At 33.6% G+C, this 20,473-nt stretch overlaps 1 protein-coding gene across 2 annotated transcripts; it reads right to left on the minus strand.

Moving 5' to 3' along the window:
• Window positions 1–1,174: 1,174 nt before the first annotated feature.
• Window positions 1,175–20,114, minus strand: LOC111290159 (extra-large guanine nucleotide-binding protein 3-like). Of its 2 annotated transcripts, XM_022881110.2 has the most exons (9): window positions 18,944–20,107; window positions 18,716–18,853; window positions 12,460–12,564; window positions 12,178–12,363; window positions 9,953–10,130; window positions 7,899–8,143; window positions 2,261–2,430; window positions 1,965–2,148; window positions 1,175–1,854 (listed from the first exon to the last, which is right to left on the minus strand). In XM_022881110.2, the coding sequence occupies exons 1-9, from the start codon at window positions 19,919–19,921 to the stop codon at window positions 1,852–1,854; spliced, it is 2,187 nt and encodes a 728-aa protein (XP_022736845.2). In that variant the 5' UTR covers window positions 19,922–20,107; the 3' UTR covers window positions 1,175–1,851. The 2 variants fall into 2 exon arrangements, with proteins under 2 accessions (XP_022736845.2, XP_022736842.2); XM_022881107.2 differs by having other exon boundaries at window positions 1,175–2,148; window positions 18,944–20,114.
• Window positions 20,115–20,473: the final 359 nt, after the last annotated feature.

The raw sequence follows: 20,473 nt of genomic DNA on the forward strand, positions 1-20,473 counted from the left end.
TTATGAAGGAAATTTGTTCAAGCTGATCTTTTATAAAGGTCGAGCTAAGCTTTTTTGAAGGCATTTTAGTCGAGCTGATCTCTTTTTAAAGAAATTTGGTCAAGTTGAAACTTTATGAAGGCAATTTGGCTGAATTGATCTTTATAAAAGAAATGTTAAAATTGATCCTTAATGAAGGAAGTTTGGTCGAACTGAGCCTTTTTAAGGTATTTTGGCCGAGTTGATCCTTTATGAAAGAATTTGGTCAAGCTAATCCTTTATGAAATAAATTTAACTAAGCTAATCCTTTATAAAGGCATTTTGACATAGCTGAACCTTTATAAAGATATTTTGACCTATCTAATCCTTGATGAAAGAAATTTAACTGAGCTGATCATTTATGAAAAAATTTTGGTTAAGTTGTTCATTTTTAAGGAAATTTGGTCCAATTAAGCCTTTATAAATAAAATTTGGTTAAGCTAATAAATAAATGAAAGAAATTTGATCGAGCTAAGCTTTTATAAATGTATTTTGACCAAACTGATCTTTTATAAAGGAAATTTCGTCTAACCAATCTTTTTGTGACAAACAATTTGGCCAAACTAAGCCACATTTTAGTCAAGATTATCTTTTATGAAAGAAATTTGGTTGAGTTAAGCTCTTTTACTGAATTGGGGCTTTATAAATGTAATTTGTTAAGATGAGCTCTTTTATCGAACTAAACTTTTATAAAAATAATTTGTCGAGATAACCTCTTTTGTCAAACTATTTTTTCAAAGTTCATCCACTTTTGTAGAGTCATATATTGTCATAATAAAATTTATTCACTTTTGTAGCTTTAATATTGAATCTTATTTTATGATATTACTTCCATTATTAATACATTAACACAAAATAAATCTTATTGATTAAAATGATTAAAAATATCATTATAGGTTTCAACTGCTGCCATTTGAAAGTTAAGGCTGAAAGCCTTCGAGAAAACAAAATAATTTTAAACTAAGTTCCTTTCCTTTAAACAATGGATGAGAAAGCAAAATTAAGTCATATTGTCTTCGGAAAGAATAGTAGAAGTTTAAAATATACATAAATAAATCAACAAGATAAATATGATTCCAAGGTTGCAACAGCTTTATGTTTGGTAAAAAAAAAAATTTATTCAGATGAGAAAGCAAAATTAAGTCATATTGTCTAAGGAAAGAATAGTAGAAGTTTAAAATATACATAAATAAATCAACAAGATAAATATGATTCCAAGGTTGCAACAGCTTTATGTTTGGTAAAAAAAAAAAAATTTATTCACATAGGATCTCATCCTAATTCAAATTGATTGAATAGGCTACCTTTATTCCTATACAGATGTACAAATTATTACAAAAGTTACTGAAATATGCATGGAAATGTTATCAATCATTGCCACTTTGGTACCCAACCCCAAGATGTTCAAGCCGCTGCACAATCTATGACACCACCGAAGTGACATTCCACATCAGACCGCCTTGCCAAGTTAATCTAGTAGAAAATATTGTATCAAATAGAAGACTCAAATCTTTCAATTCAAACTGTTGGCATTGTGAATATTAGGATTATTCCTGCCTGATAAAGGGAGAAGAACTCATTTCAGTACTGTAAAAAGAATCATCCCCATTGATTTCGTAGATATTATCATCCTTCTCTTCATCCCATTTGAGCACCTCCCTTACATATTTGAATGCGTCATCAATTGACGCACGTTCTCGGCCTCTAGTCTGCGAAACAAACAATTTTCTGCCACATATTGAAGAATACAACTCCTTGAATTTCACTGCCACATAATAGTATGCCTGTTGGGCCAGCGCATGGTTGTTGTGATGAGGCTTTACGGGCCTAAAATCACTGAACCAGTCACAAGTGGACAATGGAACCCGATTTATCTTATCTTCGAAGGCATCATATTTGTTCAGCAAAAGCACAAAAGGGGTGTCCCTAAAAGAAGGGTGCCTTACCAGACTCTCAAACATTTCTCTGCTTGCCACCATTTTATTACAGATAGGGCCTGTACCACGGCACCACATCTCGTCATAATCGCTCAAAGCAACACAGAAGATCACTGCCCTTACGTCTTCAAACATTTCCAGCCATTTGCAACCATCATGCAGTCCCTTGGAATTTATTCGAATCAGTTGGTACCTAAGGCAATAGAAAGTGCCAACAAAAATTATATCATAGAACAGTTACTTTCACATAATATTATATTTCATTGGTAAAAAATGAGTAAAAAAATTAAAGGACAAGATTCTACTTGGTCAAGGAAGGAGGGCATTCATAGTTTTCATTGTATATTTCAGACATGGGGCTTCTATCATCAAATGAGAATTCAATGCAAGCTAAACCGTTGCTCTGAGTAACTCCCTCAGCATACAATATGTCCTTTTCCAAAGGTTCATACTCATTGCTCGATATTTCAACAGCCTGTACAAAAATAAAGTTGCAAACAGAAAATGAGGAAAAAATTTTGCACTTGTAAGCCAAGGAAAGTGCTATCCTCCAACTAAATTTCCACCCACCAACTGTTGAGAGGAATTCTGTTTCATTCCAGGGTAACAAAAGTTAATTACCAAAATCTGAAAGCAATTTGAGCAAGAGACTAATTTGATCCATATATGATACAATTTACATACCAAACTTTCTAATGGTAAGGCATTTACAATTTGATGATCCAATCTAATCGTTTCCAATATTGAAGTTATAGAAATAGATGTACCATACAAATAACCTTATTCTAAAACTTGCGCAAGTGATCCCTCGGCCAATATCTAGTGCCATGCCATAACACCAGTCACTTTTAGCAAGACTATTGCATCAAACTGTCCATCGACAGATCTTTTTCTTATCATTTTATATTTTCACTGTTTTCTCCATTGATGGCTTCTTTAGTGCAGTGAAACACTAGGATTTATATTGGGAGTTTTCAGATCTCATCCATTACACTCCAGGAAGCCAGGGGCCTGTTGTAAGAATAAATAAATAAATAAAACAATAAATCCTCAATCCTAGTATTGCATTTCCCAGTGCTTTACCCAAAGGCAAATCTGAAAGTCCTTAAAACCGTTTCCAACTGAAATGGCACCATATTTCATAATTATTCTTCCCAGGAAACTAATTGTTAGTCATCTCCTTTTCAAATGGGCATATCTCTATATCATCCTTTAAAGAAAAATAAAATGGCATCTCAGTAAGAAGCCTTAGGACAATAAAAATGGCCTCTTCATAGGTCTTCTACTATTCAAGATGTTCTATGCATGCCAGCGTCAGTTCTTCTTCTTGGATGCATATTTCCCTCTTCCTCAAAGAACAAAACATAATTTGTTTGGTGAAGTCAGAGAGGAGTCAAAAGTGAAATTCTAACCAAATGTGCTGTGCTAGTAGCTATTATATGATAAGGGCATGAAAAGGCAGGCGTTAGGAATGATGCCAATACCTACACAAAACTATTTAAAGCTCTGCTAGCCACAAAAGAGACTATTCACGGCTAATATTTGTGGCCAAGTAATGGCTAGGTTTTGCAAAGAAATCCATGCAATTGGCTTTTGTAATGTCATTTTACATAATAAAAAAATGAGCTCAAAAGCCTCTTAGAGGCTTACACTCCCATAAATTACAGCCCTCTTCTTCCTAGCTCACACCATACTACAACAACAATAACAACAAACTAGGCCTTATATCCCATAACTCTAGGGTCAACTGTATGAAAGGCTAAAAAAGGGAATCATTTTAGGTAGTAGTTTTGAATCTTCTTGCTCCACTATTTTCTAGCTCATACCATACTAATCACTAAAAAGTGGAAAATCAAAATAGTGGAAAATCAAAATATATTGGATTACTTGATTTATAAGTTTAAAATTCTAGATCCCTCAATACAAACTCATTAGTAGGAATTTTTAGCCAATAAGGGAGTGAATTAGAGAAACCATTTTGATGAAAATTATGATAGCTGGTTTAACTTCAATTTTCCTCAATGTAATTCTTCTGCTTTAATGAAAATTTTCCTCTAACTTCCTAATGGAGCAAGGCAACAACCTTCAAAGTTTTTTAGAAGTGTGGGAAAACTCTTATTTACAACTGATTGTAATCTTGTAATCTGCATATTTATATTTGTATCTCTAGAATTATGTATTTGTATCCCTAGAATTAAGTAAAAAAAATTAAGATAGACAATCCCTCAATTATAGGATTAGTTTTAGAAAGATTTAGTTTTCTAGTTTACCCACTAGTTAGTTGTATATAAATATAAGGTGCTTGTATAATTCTTTATGAGCAATTTTTTAATACACATTTAGTTTTACTCTTAGTTTTCTATACAGTTTTATTTTTTAGTTTTTCCACATGGTATCACAGTTTTAGGCTCTTCCTAGGAAAAAAAATTTAAGCCTCCAAAGTATGATCCAAAATCAATTTGGAGTGAAAATCAAGCTAGGTCTGACAATGCAAAAGACTATTTCAACCAGAGTTTATCTACCTATTTCCAAAGGGAGGGGATTATCCATGAATCATCTTGTGTTAATACTCCACAATACAATGGAGTGGTAGAGAGGAAAAACAGTCATTTATTAGCCACAACCCGAGCTTTACTTTTTCAAGCAAACATACCCAAATCCTATTGGGGGAAAGAAGTTCTCATTGCCACACATATTATAAATAGGTTACCTTTAAGGGTTTTGGAATTTAAAACTCCTATGGAACTACTCTCACAATTCTATCCCAACTTTAATACCACAAACAACCTCACACCTAAGATATTTGATTGCACATGATTTGTTCATCTTCACAGTCACAATAAGGAAAGTTGGATCCTAAGCAATTAAGTTCATTTTTGTGGGATATTCATCAATTTAGAAAGGGTGTAAGTGCTATCATCCTTCTACCAAAAAATTCTATGTGACTGCAAATGTCACTTTTGAAGAAAGTAAACAATTTTTTACTCAACCTTATCTTCAGAGGGAGACTTCATTCATGGAAGATAAGGATAAAGACTTCTTTTTGTTTGATTTGTCCTCCTCTTCAATATTTTCACCCATTAATTCTTCTGAGTCGAAACATGTTTCTTTTTTAGTCCAAATCAAACACTGAATTTGAGTTTGAACCCATTCCAAATACAGAAGATGAAACAAAAGATAATATTGTTCTTGATTCTATAAAAGAATTACAGGTGTACTCAAGAAAGAAAGTTCCAGATCCTGAACTAATGCAAGTCAAAGAGCCTAATCCTAACTCTAGAAATGAGGTAACTACACTCTTTGACTCTGTTACTCAAAATGAGCATGAATCTCCTAAAACCATAACTAGTGATTATGTTCTGCCTATTACCATTAGGAAAGGAACTAGAGAATGTACCAAGCGTCCACTATACCCAATCTCTGATTTTGTGTCATTTGAAAAATTCTCACCATCCCACAAAAATTTTCTTATGAGCCTAGACACTATTTATGTTCCAACTACATTATCCGAGGCATTATCCAATGAGAAATGGAGGCAAGCCATGAAAATATAAATGAAGGCCTAACAGAAAAATAAGACATAGGAACTGGTAGAGTTGCTTAAAGAAAAAATCCAATTGAGTTTAAATGGGTTTTCACTGTAAAATACAAGGTGGATGGTATTGTTGAAAGGTATAAAGCCAAGTTGGTGGCTAAGGGCTACACTCAAACTTATGGAGCGAATTATCAGGAATCTTTTGCTTCTATTGCCAAGATGAATATAGTTAGGATTTTATTATTATTGGCTGCAAATTACAATTGACAGCTTCAACAATTTGATGTAAAGAATGTTTTTCTACATGGTGATTTGGAAAAAGAAATAAATATGAAGGTTCTACAGGGATTTGGACGTCATCTAGAAGCAAACAAAGTATGCAAGTTGAAAAAGGCTTTATATGGCCTTAAACAGTCTCTTAGGGCTTGGTTCGAGAGTTTGCCAAAATGATGCTAGCAATGGGATATAAGCAGGGTCAAGGAGATCACACATTGTTTATCAAGCACTCTGATTTAGAGAGAGTCACAGTTCTATTAGTGTATGTTGATGATATAATTGTAACTGGAGATGATGAAAAAGAGAGAGAATCTCTAAAACAATGTTTAGCTAGAGAATTTGAAATAAAAGACCTAGGGATATTGAAGTAGCTGACTCACAGCATGGTATTTTCATCTCACAACAAAAATATGTGATGGATCTTTTGAAGGAAATTGAGAAGCTCTTCGAGCTTCTCAATTTCCTTCAAAACTTGGAGAAGCTAATGAAGATGCTGCTGTAGATAGAGAGATGTACCAGACATTAGTTGGAAGACTCGTTTATCTCTCATATACTAGAGCTGATATAACATATGCTGTGAGTGTGATAAGTCAATTTATGCATAGTCCTAAAGAAGTGCACTTACAAGCTGTCTATCATGTATTGCACTATTTGAAGACCAGTCTTGGGAGAGGTATCTTATTCAAAAAAAATATGGGGCTAGTTCTAGAGGCATATACAAATGCTGATTATGCAGGTTTAGTAACTGATAAAAGATCCACCTCAGGCTAATGCACATTCTTAGTTGGTAATCTTGTGATTTAGAGGGGTAAAAAACAGAATGTGGTGGCAAGATCAAGTGTTGAAGCAGAGCTCAAAGCAATGGCTCAAGGAATTTGTGAACTAATATGGTTAAAGATTATCCTAGAAGACTTGAAGATCAAGTGGGATGGACCAATGAGACTTTACTGTGATAACAAGTCTGCAATAAGCATTGCACACAATCCCATGCAACATGATAGAATAAAACACATTGAAGTAAACAGGCATTTCATAAAGGAGAAACTAGACAGTGGGTTGATTTGTACACTATATATCAACCAAGGGTCAACTGGCAGATGTGTTGACTAAAGGTCTCAACAGTGCAACATTTCAAGAAATTATTTCCAAGCTAGGAATGGAAAACACCTTTTCACCAGCTTAAGGGGGAGTGTGGGAAAACATTTATTTACAGCTGATAGCAATCTTGTAATCTCTATTTATATTTGTATCTCTAGAATTAAGTATTTGTAACCCTAGAATTAAGGACAAAAAATTAAAATAGACAATCCCTCAATTATAGGATCAGTTTTAGGAAGATTTAGTTTTCTAATTTACCCACTAGTTAGTTGTATATAAACCTAAGGTACTTGTATAATTCTTTATGAACAGTTTTTTAATATACATTCAGTTTTACTCTTAGTTTTCTATACAGTTTTATTTTTTAGTTTTTCCACAAGGCATGCTAAGGCTAATCCTAATGCCCCAAATGTTAATTTGGCACATGTCCAGCAACTAGAAGCAAAATTGGGAGCTAGTGTAGGCTTTATTAGCCGAATTTTAGTCTTATGTTTATGTTTCTTTAAGTTAAAGTCATGGATATTTTATTTTTCTGTCAAATCATAATAGAGATAGTATAATATCAGACCATTTCCACCAGTATTGCTTACATGGTTGTGTGATGCAATTAATTTTCCTGATTTTCCTCAAGAATTTCAGATCATGAAATTGCCACAAACCTTCACTCCCTGTCCTGCATCACCACAACTGTAACTTCATGACTCTTTCTCAATTGAATTTCTTGTTCCTTGAAAGGTTAATGATAACAACAACGTCATGTTGGTGGTGTCTTCTTGCTTTTACTCCAAGACCATCTATGAGTTTGATCATTAATGTTCTTTACTTGACCAAGCAACGGGAAATAACATGAAATTAACTGAAATCTATTGCATAATTAATCTGATTGACAATAACCATGCCTTCCTACTCAAATTCATAAAGCAAAATTTGATATCTGATAATAATGACACATGAAAGAGATAAAAATAAGAAGATAACCTAGTTAACTGATAAATACTTCATTAAACACACAAAGATAAACTGATGCTTCATACCTGATCCAAGAAGTATTTGGCAACATCTGGAAGAAGATGCAATTCCTCACTTCTCTTGTATGTTTCCTGAATGGCAGGATCCTTCCATATCTCATCTACAATAGGAGCATACTCACGGGTTGCAGCAGGAAAGAATGCATCCAAGTCTCCCATAGCCATAATATCCAATAACCAATCAGAAAATGGTTTGAACCTTTGGTTAATCGAATAGATACACTGGTTATTTCCATCAACTCCTATTTGATCTGAATTCGATTTTCACAATTAGCACATATAATTATTTGTTCATGGAAACAAGAAATACCCTCTAGCTACATGTAAATGCACTGTCATAGTTTCAGAATTGTATTCCTTGATGCAAGGCCAACTGTGGAGGGCAAAACTGCTTCCATTCAGATGACATATAAGAGGACATGGTATATGCATTATGCTATTTCATGTTTAAGTACAAGCAAAATTATACAGTTTATGTTAAACAGATAGTTTTGTCACCATCCCAAAAGCTTAAATTGATAGGAAAGGACCTGTCTTTTATATTTAAGTCTAACATGCCTCCTAACATTTTAGCCAAATGAATCATTAATGGCCTTTTCTGTGAACCAAACTATAGACAACAGGTGAAAGCTAAAGAGAGATAAAGAGCATTTTCATAAACTTAATATGCAAACTCTAGGCAACGAATTAATGAAAAGGGGTTGAATTTCCTAGGATTTAAAATGAAATCTTTTCTCTAATAACATGTTAAAAATTATAGTTGAATGATCAATAGGAAATGGTAACTCTTATGTTTAAGTTATAACAGTCTAAAAGGACAGAAAATGATATGAAGAATGCTGTGAAATGAACTATTAAAAGCAGTACTTTAAACAGGATATTGAAGAAACACATTCAATCAGCCATTGTATAATGAAGTCCCTGATACAGTTCTAGAAACTCAGAAATCATGCTACTGCAAGGTTTAGTACAAAATTTCTAATTTTGAACTGTTCACCGTGGCCAATTATTCACCTATGTATGTGTTCTCAAAGATAATGCAAAAAAAGGTTATAAATGTATAAATTTCACAATGAGATTGAGCAGGGGAGGAACATGTACACATTATATGCACGTGCACGTCTATAGATATAGAAAAAATGGATGTATGTATATGTGTACACATATGAACATTTATTTAAGAGATTATTTTCTTAAGTGTATTCTAGATGCCATCTCTACATCTAAAAACATCAGTTTCATCATTTACAGAACTATTGTCAATACCAGCACTGATGTAATCATGTTGAAACAGCTTGCTATATACCAGTCTAGTTCTAGCAGACAGACCAGCTAACCTAGACAAAAGTCTTATTATTCATACTAAAGTAGGAATTAGAGAAATCATAAAATGAAGAAAACAAAAAAGACTTAGCACATTAGTCCACTTCCATGTCCTTTTCTTTTACATAGGTGAAGTCATCTCCTATCAGTAATCAGGAGCAACATCTACCCAAAATTGACATTCTTCCCCAATCTCGTGTCCTAAAAGTACTGACAAAATATTCTTAAAGATCTGGGATACCTTATGTCATTAACCAATGCATTGCTTCCATATCAGACCCAGAGACCATTTAATTTCCATACAATGTTAGAAAGTCCCTTAAATTCATGATATCTTATGTCAAATTTAAATTCAGTTAATTGCTTCTTAACTTTAATCAGCAAGACAACTAATATCCAATCTTGTATATAGCAGAACATGTCTAACTAGAACTCCCGTAAGCATTCATGCAACATCCAACTTATAAAAACAACAAGACAGTCAACTCAAACCTCCATTCAATGGTTATACACATCATCTTACCATCAGAAAAATCAACTTCTTGATAACTTTTGGTTTCTCAGGTCACTAAGAAGGTCATCATTGTAGTTACAATCCTAAAATTATCTATCAAGGAAGGGTAGTTAAATAGACAGAACAAAGAAGTGGCTGATACTGGCCTGCATCAACAGGCAGAAAAATTACTACCATAAAATTAGGATAAAACATTGGAAAGGAGATGTAGTAATATTGAGACCTGAAGCAGACACTTCAGTATCGAAATTAGTAGTTCTTAGCTCCGACAAAGCTTCTTCTTCAAACCTCTCCCGTCCTTCAAGTAATACACTAAGATATTTGTACATATTACTTTGAATCATAAGCTTGATGTTCTGCAGCTCTTCTTGAGAAAACCCATTCCCATATAAAAGCTTAGCCTGTCCAATGGATTAAAAGACAATGTGTTACCAAAAAAAGATTGGCCTTCTAGCATAAGAAACAATAAATTTGCCAAAGGCCCTATACTTGGTCAAATCATTCAATGTAGCCATTCTAATTTTATTTCAAGACATTAATCCTTCTACAATTGAGTTTTTTACAATCAAATAAAACTATTAACACCATTACTTTGTGGCATAACCATGGTGAGATAGCAACCAATTGGCTTTTTTATCTGACATAGTGATGATATTGCACCAAAAAAATATTGTTTTAACAATAATTCCAAAATGAACATTTTTATTCTTTGGCAATTACATGACAAGATTTTTTTTTTTTTTTCAATTTTGTTTTCTCATCTACTCGATATCTTTCTTTTTATTTTTATTTTGACTTTTGAAATTTTTGAATACATGTATAACCTTTTCTTTCCTACTTTAGTTTTCCATTTTCTTCCTTTTCCATCCTTTTTTTTTCATTTTGAATTGAAATAACAATTAAAATAAGAAAAAAAGAAATAGAGAGAGAAAGAAGAGGGAGAAAGATGGGGTGGGGGGAAGGGATTGTCCATGGGTGGGATCTAGCCGTCTTCCAATGTTTTGGTGCAAGCCAGGGTCAAGAATAATCAGGGAAAAATACAAAGAGGGAAGAGGGAAGAGGGAGAGAGGAAGAAAGTGACAGAGGGGACAAACCATCAACAACCCCCTTTTTGTACAGGATCAGGTAAGCCAGCACAGTCAACCATTCGGCTAGATCCAATGCTGAGGAAGTCAAAACAAAGAAAAAGGGAGGAACGGAGAGGGAGAAAAATAGAGTAGAGTAGATAAGGGGTTGCAACCATCAGAATGGTGCTGGCTGGCCTGGATTATCCAGATTGGCCCAAACACCAGTCCGGCACCAATGAAAGGAAAGGATGAGGGAGAAGAGAAAACAGAAGGAGAAAAACAGAAAATAAATTAAAGAAAGAAAAACATTATAAGTATTCAAATATTTTAAAGGAAAAGAAAATTAAAACAAAGAAAGATCCGATACAAATGGGAAAAATAAAAATTGAAAGAAAACTAGATTAAATCTTCCCACATAATTCCCATGAATGTTCATGTAAATGGAAGTATTATTTTTAATACTTTTTATATGCCATGTCATCACCACATCAAACAAGAAAAGCCACCTAGATGTCATGTCAGCATGGTTTACAGCACATAAAAGTGTTACGAGTTTTACTTGATTGTACCAAAACTCTAAGCAGAGTGATTAATTGGCTTGACATAAAAATAGAACAAAATGAAGGAATTTGACGAAGTACCAAGGACCACTGACAGATTTAATCAAAAAGAAAAAATGCTATTCAAGGGAATATTAAAGCATCCATTACAAAATTCAATGATAGTTTGTTTGGATGTAAAAAGTTGATATAGTTAAAAGCCAAATGAAAACATGTATTTTTTTAATTGAACACTAGTACATTAAATAGGCAGAAAAGAATGTAAGTTATTGCTCCGAAGATCAGAAAAGGCATTATAAAACCAGTATCCAGTTGATTCTTATCCATTATCAGACCTTAAATTGTACAAATTTGAGATCAAGACAATGTGCAATTAGAAAGCAGAAAAATGAAACTGTAACAAGGAGAACATTTGGTGTGTTAGTTCAGTTGACAAGTTGCTACAATCGATATTGAAAAAATTTGTGGATGGGGAAAAGCCATGCTGTATCAACAAAGAGCTAAGCATATTAAAAAATATCCTTCTCTGAACCCTCCAGCACGATGATAGAAAAGTGAAAACAATGAAAAATTTTGCAGTACAAGGATTGCATTTGAAGCTAAGACCATATTTGCCAATATTAAGAGCAAGACCAGAAAAAATATATATAAACGAAGGATCAGACATTTGATTGTAGCCTACAAACAGCAATAAGTATTTTACCTAATCATAAGAAGAAAGCTTAGCTGATAAAAACTACAACTTATATTAACCAAGGAATGATGATAGAAGCAGGAAAAATGAAAGCAACATGCATGCAGTCAAAATAGTTTGAAACCACCTGCTTGAAGATAGTACTGGTTCCAGATCCTTCCAACCCAAATAATAGCAACTTCTGTACCCTTCCCTGCTCCAAATACTCAGGGACTGACCGACTTGAAAAGGTTGTTGGATCTTCTTGTAGCCCATGAGGATTTGCAGGTGGTACAGGCAGCGAAAACAATGAACAGCAAAAACGAGTAAAAGCCTGCCTACCAAAAATCAAAATGCAACTGAATAAAAAATCAATTCAACACTTGTTGAATTTTAAAACTTATATCCAATGTACGGATTACGAGAGAACCTTTTCCCATATCTTGCCCTTGATGTTATTTTGACCTTCTTCCTCATAAGATCCATCATCGTATAGCCAAAAATGAGTATCTCTAGGGCATTGAACCTTTGCTAGCTGAAACAAAATTAAAGTAAAAGTGGAACCAAAATCATTATACAAAATAGTGTGTACACTAACAAAATAAGAAAAAATTGTCCCTAACATCAGAAAGAGGAATCATGCTTCAGACAGTAGCGAGATAATACATGGAGGAAATGCTATCCTCTACCTTTTATAAAGTTAGCATTGTTTGCAAGTTTAGATAGTACAAAGTGAAGCTTACATATTTTCTCCTCAATCACTTATAACAGGATTCTTCTATCAGTGCATGATACCCCAACCCTTGCAAGCAGTAGCAAAAGACAGAGGGGACAAGAAATTTGTCTCAAACACCTAGCATAACTGCCTCATTCACCAGGGCATCAGCAAAGCCTACTGGCAATGTAGTTCATTTGTTGAAAATTTTTAAAGTATACTAAAAAAAGGTCTCTCTAATAATAAATTTTACTCAGCTATAATCCCTGGAATGAAGAGGTTTGGTTCAGCTCTTCCGTTCATTAAAGTATGAATTTTCAGAAAGAGGAAGCAAGATAATGTTGCAGTTTACGACAGTCAACTATTGCTTGATGAACTTAGACTTTTAAAGACATAAATACATATAAAAGACATCTAAATGTAGTTTTAAAGATATAAATCATTTCAAGGTATTTTTATTCTCAGAAAAATTCAATTAATTTTGCTGTCATTTTCTTCTATAAGTTTTTTAATTTTTTTGTGGTTTTCTTCATATTTTTCATCACTATCCTATATTTTTCCCTTTTTTCTAAATTTTTAGTTTTCCCCTCATCTATCTTCCTGTGTCCTTCAATCTCATCTCCCCACTTTTCTCCTCCTATGAGTTAACTGAGCTTTACACTTAACAAAGGATCATAGGTTCAGTGGCTTAGATTGAAGCCCACTTAAGCAGCCATTAAATCCAGAGGTCATGTTTGATTAAAGGAAAGAAAAGAGGCAATGGAATAGAGTGGGAATCCAAATGGAATAGCTCTACATGCTTCAGTTCGTTATATTAAACCGCATTGAAATAGTACTAAATTATTTGGTTAGCTAAAATAGCATGATGAAATATATTAGGAAAAAATATAGAGTTGCCAATTTGACCTAGAATTTCAAATTAATCTTTTAAGTACAATTTTTTCATAAATACATATTAGAATCACATCTATAAAAAATAAAAATAAATAAAAATAAAGACATCTAAATGTAGTTTTAAAGATATAAATCATTTTAAGTTATTTTTATTCTCAGAAAAATTCATTTAGTTTTGCTTAATTTTCTCTTTTATGTTTTTTTTCTTTTTTTTTTCTGCAGTTTTTTTTCATATTTTTCATCTGTATTCTACATTTTTTTTCCTTTTTCCCTCCATTTTTGGTTTTCCCCCTTATTTATCCTCCTATGTCCTTGATTCTCATAGACACTAGCAAGTCAGTTTGCCGGTGCAAGAATTTGGAATTGCCATTAACCAATTCTTGTCACTACATGCTGTTGTAGCAATGCAAACAGCAGCAATGTGAGAGGTGAGAGACTAAACCTGGTCACCACCAGCAAGGCAATTTGGCTGAACTGAAGATCAGATCTCATGCCAATGTACCATTTTACTCACCTATTACCAAATATGGTTGCTAATGACCAGAAACTGATTTGGTCTGTGGTAGCAACTTGATGTGGTTGTAGGGAAGCAATTCTCTCATGTTAGTAACCAAGCCAACCAGCCATTTGGCTCCATCTTGCCACAACTATAGTCATTGGAGTGAGATTTTGTCGTCCCAGCAACTAAATGTTATTACTTTTGGCCAATGGCGAGCAATTTGGTGCTACCCCTGACAAAGTCTAGTAGTCAAAGACAACAAAATCTTCCTCCTACATATGTCTTTCCCCTTCTCTCTATGGACATAACTATAATTAAGAAGAAATTGCAAGGATAAATTTGTAATGTGAATAGTGCTTCTATTCCTGGCTCCCCAAAATAGCTATTACCTAGGGATGAGGCACATTAGCTTTTCCAGCTTCACACAGGCCACTCCACCCTAAAACTCCAATCAAACATGGTAATAGCAATGTCATCTATAATAGACCCTTAATGACATATCTATTACCAATTACATCTCATAGGCCAAAGAGGCTCTTGACTTAACTGGGATCAAGCACATGCCCTCCCCTTGTATCCTGTGGTAACGTCAGATGGTATGGCTGGGAAGAGAATGTGTCTTCTCCTTCCCACATCTCAACGTTGTCATGCACCCATCTTTGAGCACATAAAAATTTATTCTGCAATAATATATTTTTAAAAATTATGGATTAAGTTAATATATGTTCGGTCCTTTTCAATGATATAAATACTAAATTGCGATTTGAACATTGTCAGAAGACATCAAAGCCTACATGGTCAACTTAAAAAAATGATAAAACAAGCTCTTATCAAGATTTTATTGAGCTTTCTATCAAGCCTGTTCATGAGAGGTTATCAACTTTATCAACACAAAACAACTGAAGTTTATTTATATTCAAAGCTCACCTTATTTTTATTAAATGAATTTGCAATTTTGTTTGTACTTGTTCAGTTAGCTTGATAAACAAAGGCAAACAAGCTCTAATGAGCTTCTTTGTGCACTGTGTAATGAGTAAACCAGTTGACAGACACCCTTATTTTTAGGACATGCTAAAATAGAAATGCATGAAGGTAATTTCTGTTTTGGGGTGGAGGGAAATGTTTCCACTTCCAACAATAACCATTTGAACATTTAACAGAAGCTCCTTTGCAATCTCTAAGTATATGCATCTTTATATGTATATGGCCCAATGACAAACTCGTTGAAATTTAACCCAAAAAAGGTAAAACTACTTTTGGAACTAACAAGACAAACCTGCCTTCACTACTAATTATAATACTGCCTCTACAAATTGGAAGTGAAAAAGAAATGAAGCAAAACAAACTAGACCTTGTCCAATAATTGAGCTTAAAGTGTGTCTCTTTTCAAGGACAAATCTACAATTTCAATGTGAAGTGAGAAGAGTTTAAGCAAATTTAGTTTCCTTTATGCACATTAATAACATAGTAGCATATTATCCAAGTTGACAAAAACACGAGACAATGGAAAGCCAAAAACATGAAGTGCCTCCATGAGGTTATGCAGTAATATAGGCCAAAGGTTAAATAGAAAGCTCATGTCAAGAGGAACCAAAAAAAGGGTATTGACACAGAGTAATGAGGGATTTTGGAATGAAATCCATTTAGAGAGAAAACAAGAAAGTGCAGAAAGAATGGAGCAGATCCTTACCTAGTTGGATTTTTTTAATTAAAGTCTTATTTCCTGAAGTCATTTTTGTTTTTTACTTATTTCCAATTTCTTTTTTTGTCATTAAATCATCATCTCATATTTTTTAAATTTCTAAAAAATAGAAGAAAAGAAAAGAAAAATACTTCAAAGGCAGTTAAGCCATGAATAAGAATCTCAACATAATAAAACAAAAACATCAAAATTATGTAAGACTGCTTCCAGAAGTGTGGTGCACTGGTAGAAGAGATGAAGATTAACAATCTTTGGATCTACTAAATTTAAAGTGACCTATGCTCGTAGAAAGACCATCATGGCTGACCGCCAGTTGGCTGTGTACGTGTTTTGTTTTCAGATGAAAAAGGATTAATGCAATGAAAGTTGATTCTTGAAAAAGAGTAAAACACCAAAATAAGAAAGGTTGGCCATCATAACCCCTTTTAATTGTGTTTTCTTTCTGTTAAGCCAGGTTTGAAATGTTAAAAAGAAAAGGCTGCAAAATTGATGATCAAGGAATCAAAGATATTCTCACTTCTCTATTGGCTCCACTATTAGACTCATCAATGTTATTTTTTATTTATTGATTGATTTTAACTCTTTGATAAAAGTACATTTGGGCTTCATATTTGACTTCTTTCTAGCCTTTCTCTTACCATAATACTGCATTTTTATATAGGCCTGTATAGGTTGGACAGCTTGGGTTATTAAAAACAAAAAATTTTCCCTCCGCCCTAAATTTTGGTCTCCCAAATGGTAGAACCCTTAACATATACATGGAATTATCTATTAAACAGAAAATTTGAGGCCGTGAATTTTTTTTTTTAAATGTTTGATATATTTTAAAGTAAAATCATCCATGACACTGATATCATAAGAGATTGTTGATTTAAGCTCTCCCATCAAATACACATCAAGATCCTTCATTATGAAATATTTTAATTTAAAAAGGTATGGAGACATTGGATTTTTCTTCTTTTCCAACCTGCAAAAATGTGGGAATTGAACTGGCAAAGGAGGCAACAGCCTCTTCAGGTTGTTAGAGGGAGAAATTAGATAAGTTTCAGTGAGGAGAAAGAAGTAGCAAAGAAAAAGAATATCCTATTAGAGACCCTATTTTTATGTTCAACTTTCAATTTTTTTTAGGCAGTATTTTGTATGGGGTGATCACTCCAAAAACCATGATGATCCACACACTGATTAGATTACTATGTTTGGTAAGCACTCAGTAATCCTATGTGACAGTTATCTTGGACCATCAAGAGTGATAAAATCACTATCTTGGAAAGCGATCTAATTCCCACTCAAAATGGTAAAAACTTTTATCACCAAAGTGAAATGATATATAAAATTAACAATAATCAATATTAATCATTTAATATGTGAGTTAAAAAGTTCCTTTCTCTCAAAATTTTATTTTATATTATAAGTTTTTATATTTTCAATTGTAAGAAATTTAAAAATAATTTGTGTATTTTCTTTTAACTTTTTTAATGTTTCATGCATAATATAATCTTTTTTTTTCTGTTATGATTTTAATAAATTAATTTTATTTTTTAATTCAAATGTTTTTTACATAATTTATATTATAAAAATTATTTTATCTATCAATAAATATATTTGTTAATTTAATAATTTAATTATATTTTTTTATGAAGTAAATAAAATATTACAATATTTTATAAATTATTATCTTTAAATCACATTGAAAGCTTTAACTTGTGTAACTATTACAATATGCATAGTTATTTTGGTATTTTCAAACAAAATAATGTTAGATTTTTAGTAATACCAAACATAACGAACTTTAATTCCTAAAAATTAATTATTGTTAACCAAACAAAGTATTTCCAAATTAAAAATGACACAATCACCTTAGTAATAAGATCACCTTGATAATTAAACTACCATGGTGATCTTGAAAATACCACCAAACACTACCTTAAAGTTTTTTTCTTGTAAAAGAAAGAAAAATTACAAGGTGATGATGTGGCAAACAAATACTAGCAATTGAGAAATAAGTTTAAAAACGCAAGACATGGGGAAAAGATTTCAAAATACTAAGGTTAGTAAAAGAAATCATTTGCTAAGGGAATATATTAGGTTTTAGGAAGGCAATAAGTGTTCATACAACTAACAGAAGATATGCAACCATGAAATCTAGAATTTCTAGCTCATACCAAGATGTCTTTAAATTTCCGATAGCCCTAGAAAAGTCTTTCATATCTTTTAATTTTAAGCACGACTCGTTAAATGGAGTTTTGTGTTTTGATGTCCTCATGCACCAAGTCACAATAGAAAATTGTATAGGTAATTTGGACCAAAATAGAAGTGTGTTTTCACAAAGTAAAACCCCTTCCATCCAAATGCACCGAACCATAAAAATAAAGGCAACTCACCAAAAGGAATGATAAAGGGTGGGTCCTCATATGAGTGAAAAAGGTTTCAGAACAATAACATGGGCTTTAGAATAGTTTCTTACACAGAATCGATAAACAGCACAATTTAGAAAGTTAAAACAATGATTATTTACAGCATATTAAAGTTAGCTTCATGATCTCTGGTTTCCATCTTGAAAAGAAGGTTTCCAGTCCCTTTGTTGCATTGAATTCCAAAAATATTTATACTTATTAGACATATATGAAAGATATAAGCTGTTGTCAGCATAACAATTACCAGAAGTATAATTCATGCATCGATATGAGTAGTTTTTCACTTGTGAACTCCAATATCTTGAGTTATTTTATTTTGCATTAAACATCATTAAAAATGAAATGGCAGCTTTATAAAAAAGTCAACTACAGTAAAACATTTAATTAGTAATCCGGGAAATGATTTAGTGTCATGAGGCGAATAAATGGCGTGTACTATGAAGAACAGAAGTAATTAAGTACCTTCAATACTCTAAGCTCAGTCTTTGTGATTTCACGGCCATTAATGTACACCCTTGCGTTTCCATTGCTAGCTTCCTTTCTCAGCTTACCACCAATATTCAAGTTAGAAGTAATTATCCTGTCAGGCTTTTCTCCCTCCTGAAATTCAATTGAAAGGTCAAACACATCAAATTCAGAACCAAATAATAATAAGAATAATAATAATCCATTTTGAATCCAGAATTTTACCTTTCCCCACAATCCAGAGTCCTTATCATACCAAAACTTTCCAGGTTTCAACTTCTGAGGTGGTAAGGGACACCCTAGAAGCTCAGCCAATTCTTCTTGAGTCAACTGTCTCCCATTAACAAACAACTGCTCAGGCCTCAACTGATTGGCCGCACATTCCTTCTCAGCCTTCATAATTTGCTTAACGTCCAAAGCTATACACACTGCCCTCAAAATCCTGGAACTCTTCCCAAGTCTAGACCTCTTGGTTTCATTAATCGGCTTTCCAATGCAACTTACGCACTTCCTTCCTTCAGGCATAGACCCCATGGCCTTGAGCAAGCAGTTGCTACAATACCTTGCATCGCAAACCAAGCACGCCTCTCTTTCCTTCAATCTGCTCCCTTTCTCGCATCTGCTACACATTCCTCTCTTTTTCCCCTTCTTCCTAATCCCACGGGTTTCCACATTAGCCACAGAAGCAGCAGCATCCGCCACGCTGGATTGGGAAGAGGAGTACCCATCCTCCTCATCTTCTTCTTCAGTTTCCGAATTTTTCGGCGTATTAAACGTCACAACAACATTCTTCTTATCAACAGTAACCGCTTGTGGCTGCGGCGACTCCTCAATCTCGATCTCGGAATCGTAATCGCCGTTTCGAGAGTCATTCTGGGATCTTGAAGCCGAGGAAGGTCTCTGGTTCTCAAGAGGGCTTCCATTCCTGATAGTGTTGCGATTCTTTTTAAAGCTGGAGAATTTGGGTTTTGTGGGGATTGGAGCAGCGACAGGAATGGAAGAGAAATCAGAAGCGGAGAGAGAATCGAGATCGAGGGGATCGACACGAGGCACATCGTAAGGAATGGGAGGGCCTTCATATTCAAGGGCGATAGAGTAATCGAGGTGATCTTCGTCTGGTAATGGAGCTCCCACCGGTAACATTTTTCTGATGACATCCTCCCAAGCTTTGTTGTCTTCTTCTGCCTCTTTAGATGCTGCCATGGGATGGAGAGTTGAGTCTTTGTCTGAGTCCGAGAGTCCAATTCCGAGAGAGAGCTTCCTTCCTTGTATGTGCTCGGAAAGAAGAAAAAGAAGAAGAAGATGCCAGCTGCGCCAGCCGTTATGGAGTAGGCAGAAAGTAAACGGGAAGGTTAACGCTGGAACAAATCAGGTGACGCTTCATAGATTAAGACTCAGTTTGAGTTAGAGATGAGTAAATTAAAAATTCACGCTGTAACAAGTAAACACGTGGACGTGCGTAACAACTAAACGAGATGAGTAATTTTTTATTTTTGGTAAATTACAGATGAGGGCAATGCACCAAGGACGATGAGGGTTGCGGTCAAATTCGGCGTTGGTATACATGGCCGAACCTATATTCAGCGAAGGATTTTGATATATATTTTGAAAAATCAATTAATATTATATTTTATCTCATTTTCATAAAACTTCTATCACATATTTATACTAATAAAATTAATCAAACACATAAAAATATTAATATAAAATAATCAAGCACATAAAATAGTATAAATGAAAATATTACTATGATAA

Source organism: Durio zibethinus, chromosome 11, assembly GCF_047325235.1.
Source record: "Durio zibethinus cultivar Kanyao isolate XHJ-2024 chromosome 11, ASM4732523v1, whole genome shotgun sequence".
NCBI lineage: Eukaryota > Viridiplantae > Streptophyta > Magnoliopsida > Malvales > Malvaceae > Durio > Durio zibethinus.

Excerpts from the sequence above, each read along its gene's own strand:
- LOC111290159 (XM_022881107.2), bottom strand. The coding sequence starts at position 19,921 with ATGGCAGCATCTAAAGAGGCAGAAGAAGACAACAAAGCTTGGGAGGAT. Across the intron at positions 18,854-18,943 it reads ACTCTGGATTGTGGGGAAAG|GAGGGAGAAAAGCCTGACAG; the intron begins GTAAAATTCTGG and ends ATTGAATTTCAG. Across the intron at positions 12,364-12,459 it reads AGGGCAAGATATGGGAAAAG|GCTTTTACTCGTTTTTGCTG; the intron begins GTTCTCTCGTAA and ends TTTGGTAGGCAG.